This window comes from Nanorana parkeri, unplaced genomic scaffold, assembly GCF_000935625.1.
Source record: "Nanorana parkeri isolate BGI_ZX_2015 unplaced genomic scaffold, ASM93562v1 scaffold1318, whole genome shotgun sequence".
NCBI lineage: Eukaryota > Metazoa > Chordata > Amphibia > Anura > Dicroglossidae > Nanorana > Nanorana parkeri.
Window position 1 is genome coordinate 116,839 of NW_017307586.1, and position 7,748 is coordinate 124,586.

The 7,748-nt window shown below is 42.3% G+C and overlaps 1 protein-coding gene across 2 annotated transcripts in view; it reads right to left on the minus strand.

Moving 5' to 3' along the window:
• Positions 1–7,748, minus strand: part of ADK (adenosine kinase) — a 160,298-nt gene that overhangs the window by 76,080 nt on the left and 76,470 nt on the right. For both annotated transcript variants that reach the window (XM_018569297.1, XM_018569298.1), the window contains exon 4: positions 5,263–5,341. In XM_018569297.1, coding sequence (XP_018424799.1) covers positions 5,263–5,341 — 79 coding nt within the window. The remainder of the gene's footprint in view (positions 1–5,262; positions 5,342–7,748) is intronic.

A 7,748-nucleotide genomic window follows, 5' to 3' on the forward strand; every position in this document is an offset into this window, starting at 1 on the left:
GTCTTCCAGCAACTTGTTTCTGAGATCGGGCCTGTCTATCGGCGGCTGTCATCCCCCCACACATGCTCCTCCTTACTTCTTCTCCCCGCGTCCCTGTGCCGATCGTGGATTTGGGCGGGCGGTGAGCGTGAGGCGAGGAGGAGGTGCGGAGCGTGGATGCGGGCAGGTCTGCAGTGGCGAGCTTGAGGTGGGGAGTAGGTGTGGCGCGCAGCGTGTGCGGAGCCGTGAAAAGGGCCAACCAATCAGAAGCCGATTAATCGATTGAAAAAGTTGACAACTTTTTCAATAATTGATTATAATCGATTATGTCGATTAGTTGTTGCAGCCCTAGTAAATGCGTGGTGTTAGCCCTGCCTACTTTATTTCTGATTTCATTTCCTCTCTCCTCCTAATCTCCATAGCCCCTCCCTGTGCACAGGCTGTAGCTCGCAGTATACTGAGCTTTGGGTGACGGGAGGACGCTAGTTTGTGTCCTCCCGTTACCCTTTAGAGAACTATGGGAAAAAGCCCCAACCCCATAGCTCTCCTTTAATGTTATTTGCTTGAGCATTTGATTTGTATAGCACGTATCACTGTACAAACACATTTGTTAATTTAGGAAAAGGCTCCATTGGGTAAACCCAGAAAAGCTTCCTCCAAATTCTGTTTGGCAGCTTTCACTTGTTTCCAAAGTAGCAAAATTATAGAAATGCCTGATGAAGGGACCCTGTGCGCTTGTTGGGTCATGACAAAAAAAAAACTTCAATAAATGAAGCTTTTGCTATCCTAAAAGGACTTGTGTGCTGGTGACATTTCTATCATTTTGCCGACATTCGCGGCACCATCCGCAGTCACCGCGAGCACCTCCCACTACAAGGGACTATCGGTAAGGAGTGCAACAAGGATAGTACTTATTGTTTCCAAGGTACACGAGCTGTACTGCCATTAGTAAAAGAAGAATTATTTTGAGAAAGCTTATATATGACAGCAGCAGGTTAATTATGCTGATCATTCTTAGGCCTCTTAAAACAGATAAAGTTGTCCAACATAAAACAGAGGAATTGGTAAGAAAAAAAAACATCCACAGAGAGGGGCACCATCTTTTCTCTTAGCTGCAATCAAAAAACACTCCAAAGAGGAGATCAATTAGCTTAAATGAGAACTATGGGGTCAGTGCTTTCCCCCATAGTTCTCCTTAGGGTAACGGGAGGACACAAACTAGCGTCCTCCCGTTACCCTAAGCTCGCAATTTACTGAGACGCCGCAGCTGAAGCGGATCCCGACAATTATGTCTGGATCCGCCCAGCTGCATGAGTGACAGCTGACTCTGCCTATCGAGAGGCAGAGCCAGCTGTACCTGCCCCCTCCCCCGTCCGTTCCACCAGTCAGCGCTGGAGGATCGGAGTGGGCGGAATCCAGCCCCTCCACTGTCACGGCAGGGAGCTGTGACAGGATCGAGGAGTGAACGCCGGTATGAGTTTGCTCACTTCTCGATCTACCGAGCCGACTTGTGACAGTTTCATTGTCACAGGTCGGCTAGAACTGTGAGGATGAGTGGAAAACAACTTATAAGTATTGTATTTGGATACATCACCTTGAAAGCCAGGTAAATGAGAGATGATACCTTGCAGTACCACTAGAGCAAGTACATGCAAAATGTTCTCAATGCCAGCCTGAGCCCAAAGAGATCAGCAGTCCCAGGGAGACCTAACATGAACCCTGATACACATACAGAAAAGGCTAAGAGCCAGCGCACTGTAGCTTGGGTATACCATAACATATGAAGGAGTTAAGTGGTTTTAACTCCTGTGTGTTTTGTTTTTTTTCTACAAAAAATGTTACAGAATTGGGAAACAAAGACCAACTTTGTTATGGCAAGTTTAGCTGGGCGCAGAGCCCTCATGTAGATGAACCAAAAGGAAATCCTTAGAACCCTAAATTGTAGTACTTTTCCCATGAACGTAGACACTCCTGGCCATGTCTCAGTTGATCCAAAATGGCAGCGTTCCCAGATCTAAATGCTTTCTAGGAGAGCTGATGTGTGAGTGATGAAGGGGGGTGCAGGGGGGGGAAAGGAGGGGTGAAACAAAACTAAAATAGACCTTAAATTCCAACAGCAACATACAGGATAGACATGAATTAAACGGATCGGAATTCCAGACTCTAAAATGTACTGTCAGCGCTCTCGGGCACTGTGTAGCTGTGACTGCTCTGATTTATAAACAGTCATCGCATTACATATATATTGGCACTATAAGTGCATGAGAAAGCTGGGGTTCATGGAGAGGGGTGGGGGGGCTGGAACTGTGTTCATTCACTCAAATTCAAAGTTACTTAAGAAACCACATATTCAACTAATACAGCTTTCTGGTTATACATATCCGGCACAGAAATCTGAAAAGAATGTCTGGACCTGATTTATTCCTCTGTTATTTCAAACCCAAACAGCAACATTATTTTCAGACCTTCACAAAAACGCATGTGTTCCAGAACGTTATTTTACCTCAGAAAAGTATTCCTGTGCTCCCGCTGATTGCCAAGAACCTGGCACACTCAATATGTCAACTGGGGCCTCCAAAGTCTGAGCTCTGACACATGTAGTCACAAAGGCACATTGGGGGGGGTCTATCAAAAGTGGAGCAGACACAATCTGGAGCAGATTTGCACTGCAACCAATCAGCATCTCTCTCTCATTTTCAACTCTTACCTGAGCACACTGAAGAGAGACGCTGATTGGTTGCCATGGGCAACTGCTCCAGTTCTGATCAATTCCGGAGCAGGAAACTGTTGCAAGAAAACTAATGTAAGCCTGGCACATGTGCACAAAGACTTTGTCCAGTGACTGCAGTAATTGGCACATGACCGGACTATGAAACTGTGTAAAACACGAGGCATCATTCCCAACGGCAGAAAAGAGTAAATCGCACATGTGACTGCCAAATATGCTTTTATAAATGGAAGGAATCTCTCCCTGATGAACATTATGAATTAAGCAATTAAACTTCTAAAACTTTGCTCCCATTTATTCCATCAAGGGGAAAAAAAGCCAAGCAGGCAACAGCAAAGTAATGGCTTGAAAGCTGGCTGACACACTTAAATCTGAAGTTTATTCTGCTTATATTTTGCTTTCCATGGCTGCTCCTTCAACCCCTCATCAACATGTAATAAAAATCTTTCGATTACATACCTCATATAACCAGTGATGTCATCAGTGGGTGTCTGTGCTTCTATATGCAACACAGGCAGATCATGGCTGGTGTGAGGAGCCAGCAGGGGGCTGTACATGTCTTTCTGAAAACATCACAGCACCCTGCCTCAATACTCCTCTCAAGAGCCCTGATTCACACATTGGGCTGTCTCTTTGCAGCAGTTATGCAGATATTAAAACTCCTTGATTGGTGACGTCAGGAGTAGTGGGCGTTCATAGGCAGACTGCATTTCCATGAAACCCACCCTACGTAACTGCAACATGTGATGCTGAGCTTCCATGATTGAAAGAAATTTAAAAAACACAAAAAAATGAAAGACGTGGGCCGAGAAGAGTAAAATCTGGGGAGAAAAGAGGTAGATGATGCTGGATATCCTCTGGTCAAGAAATGAGGTGGCCTCTATCTGACTTGCTGCAACTTCTAATGCACATTGTGAGAAGATGAAAAAGCAGAGTAAGCAATTTCTACTCTGGGGAGGAACCATTATAAAAAGGACCTTTCAGACTGAAGGCAAGGCTGAACCTTGGCCCTCAGCACCACTTGACTGGCAGATGTTTAAGTCTGAAGGTAAATGACCATTAACCCTTTCGCTGCCAAGCCCTCCGGAACATTTTTCAAATCAGCTGGCCAAGCCATTTTTGAATTTTCTGCAATTTTTTCCATTTTAAAAGGAATGAATGCACAGAAAGTACTAACCTGAGCTTTACAAGTCTCAGCATTCAATGCACCTGAGGAAACTCAACCAACCCATTCACTGGTTAACAGGTGGGCGGGAGGAGCAGAGAGGGAGCTGATTGGTGCAAACTCCATCAGCAAAATCTTCCTTACTTACTGGGCATTCAATCAGGAGGCGGCTGCATTGCGCTTTCATTCAGTGATAGAGGTAGAATGGCGAGTGTGTGAACGCTGCGAAACCTACCAGCATGTCCAATCAGCTAACAGCTGTAGGGGGAAGGGGCGGGAGCCAGGTTTCCTAAAGTGCACTGAATGCTGGGACATGTACAGCAGAGGATAATAAGTCACTGGGTGTTAGCAATGATGTAAGTAGCCACCAAGGAAGATCAAGTTGAGCAGACCACAGCTAAATCTTTATGTAATAAAAAAGGTATAGCATATGTAGGGCTGATTCAACAACTGGTCTAGACTCCCTACACACACACACTTTTTTTTTTTTTAATACAAAGGGGCAGTTGTCTTTTTGAAGAAAAGACCAAAAAAATAAAAAATAAAACAAAAACAAAAAAAACACTATAAAATCTGCAAAGGGGCATTACTACTGAAGTTTGAGATCAATGCATTATTATTATACAGGATGTATATAGCACCAACAGTTTGGGCAGCACTTTACAATACGAGGAAGACATCTGCATCTCTTTCGCAAACAAAATTATTGCTTATTATAACTTTCCTTTTTAACATTAGAAATTAAATATTGATTTTATGGATTCAAAACCAAAAGGGGGGCAATAAAAAAAAAAAAAAAAAATCTATCCATCTATCTATATTTTTCCCTTTTGAGGTCAATGTAAAGATTTGATAATGGGCCATGTCTACCCTTAAGATTAGGCAAAGTTAAAAGAGACATCAGTTGCAGAAGGTGGAAATGTGTTATTGATCAGTATAAGAAAGGGCAGTTAGAGCGGTAAAGTGTTGTATTGGGAACAAAATAATGAAGTAGAGGTACGTATAGTAAATAAGTCTACATTTACAAGGGTGAGGTATTTTATTTCCCTGTGAAACACAATTGGCCACTGCTGCACAGAGTTTGCGACAAGATGAACTTATAATTTTCCTGATGAACTATCTTCCTAATGCAAAAATTTGAGCGCTTCCGTATCTCAATTCATCTGGAAATACTTGACCATATTTTTATGCTGCATTTTAACAATACAACTTGTCACGTCCAGTTCACACAGGTTAAAAAAAGAATTTTGAAAAAGGCAGATTTCACAATAGGGTAAAAAAATTAATTTTGGCAAGTTTTTTTTGTTTTTTTTTTAAATCTAAAAACGTCCAGTTGTTTTTAACATCTACATTAATAGAAATGCAAGGCCATGGTCACTGCACAACTAACCTGAGCCACTTTTACGGAGTTTTGAGTGGAACCACCAGCATGATAATCGACTTTGAACCTTTTCACCAGCTCATCAAACCTGCAACACAACACAAGATATGGGTCAGTAAGAAGGAAGTTCCTGAGAGAGGAATTCAGAGCCAAAATGTAAATCTGCAGGGTTGGGATGTGGGTCAGCAGGATACACTGTGCTCATTAGTTTCTTTACAAGGTGTGAGCTGAGAAAACCAAGGTTAGACATGCATAAAGAGACCAGGGAAGGCACAACCTGCACATAAAACTATGCTGGCACAGAGACAAGACGCTGCAAAAAAAAAATAAGGATGAATGTTTTTTTGGACTACAGTAATCATATTCATAGATGCACACAACCTGCCATTTCAGCCAAGCTACTTCATGTAAAAGAAAAAAATAATGCAGAACTTATTGAAACTGCAGAATGTATCAAGTAATGGTTAGGCGTAGACTACCTTGTGTAAAGGGATCAGTTTAATACACCTTACAAGTTAAACAGTTTCTTTTTTTAACAAATGTCCCACTAAAAATACATATTTTAAAAAAAAGACATTACTACAGCCCTGCATTCACTGATAAATCATTAAATGCAAGCAGATTAAGTGCCTGAATGTATCCCAACATTGGTCTTTTGCAGTGCATGTAAAAGTAGGGCTCAAACTGGGAAAGAAAGATGCAGTACAAGGTTCTAGGTAGTTCTTTATTTTTGTAAATTCTTCAAGGATAAAGATACAGTCACAAAGTCAAAAACAAGTTGAATAGCGGTACACATCATGGAGAAGAAACACAATGAAATGAAATAGTGAAAACATCATTCACCAATGTTTACATAACATCGCTATGGATTACAGGAGGAGGTCATAAAACCGGCAAAAGGTAAAGTTAGAAACTGAACGTTGTCAGCCCGTTTTAAACAGATGTAGATTGTAACTAGACAAGTAACAACGGGAAAACGAGAGAGGAAAGGTTCTAGGTAGTTCTAACAGTATCCATGTGCCAACACAAGACATACTGATAGGAGGAGAGAGCTGAGTGAGAGATCAACTTATGAGTCTAGCTTTTTCTTGCACAGTAAATCTCCAGGCTGGAGGAGGGACAAGACCTGGAAGTGATAAAAGTGGTTGTAAACCCAGCTAGTTTTCCCACGTCCAAAAGAACAGGGCACACCACCAGCAGTTCATTAAGAGAAAAAGCTCTAAAAAGGAAGAATTAACTTTGTTTAGGTCTCTATTTTTGGGTCACCTGTTTTTCACTTCAGCACAGCAAGGTAGGTGTTGGAGATAAGCCAGAATATGTCACATGTCCTTATAATGCTGCTTTAGCTCTTTAAAGTGGGCCTTTACCTCCTTTCACTAAAAATCCCATCAGCATGCAGCTCTGCTCTTAAAATCATCTTACATTTCTAAGCTACACAGAGGTCATTTACTTACAAATATAGTTTATCTACTTCCTGGTCCAGTTATGGCACAAATGTTGTGTTTTCCAAAGTGTTGCATCTTGGGAATGTAACATCAGCAGAGCATTGCTGGGAAATCTCAGGGAAAGGCATTTCCCTCCCCTCAGATGGGCATGGTCACATGTCCTAGTCACATGTGCCAGAGTTCCAGGAAATAAAGAAATGGTAATCTGTCCTTTATTAAAATGGCCAGTGTCAGAAGACTGAAATAGAAATAAGGTATGCAAAAAATAAAAATCCAGCAATTATCTAGAAGTATGTGTTTGAAGATTGTCATGGTGTTTGTTATTTTAAAGATCTGGGTAAGGGTCCGCTTCAAAGCCTTTCCTTCCAGACCATGAAGAGCAGAGCTGTCAGCCACGCATATGATCTGCGCCAAAGGAGGATTAGATGCATTATTGACTGCTCCAATCTGTTCGGCGCGGCCTGAGGTGAAGGGCAAAAAAAAAAAAAAATGATATTACATTAGCAGTAAATGGGACCTGGTCTGGCTTAACTGTAAACTTAAGTTTAACTAATTCGCTGACGAGTCACTAGGTTTTAAAAGCATAAGTCCACTTTAAAGGAGAACTATGAGGTGAGTAAAAATCACTCAGCCTCATAGTTCGAGCCGACGTGTTACAACGAAGGAAGTGAGCGAACACATACCGTCACTTGCTCACTTCTCAATCCTGTCCCCTCTGCGGCAGTCTCAGTATACCGCGAGCTGTAGCTTGCGGTATACTGAGCTTTGGGTCACGGGAGGACGCTAGTTTTTGTCCTCCCGTGACCCTTGGGATAACTATGGGGAAAAGCACTGACCCCATAGTTCTCCTTTAAAACACAGTGCACTTTCCTTTTGGCCCCTTTAAGCTGACCTAAACAATCCTCCTCCCGCACAGATACATGCATACCAATTTCCAACAGGCAAGCCTACGTTCTTTGTCTACATCCTGCGGAGAAAGGCAATCTCTCTTGCTTACACAGTACACCCTCAATGATGGAAAGGGTGGGACTGATTAGGTCAGCTTCAAAA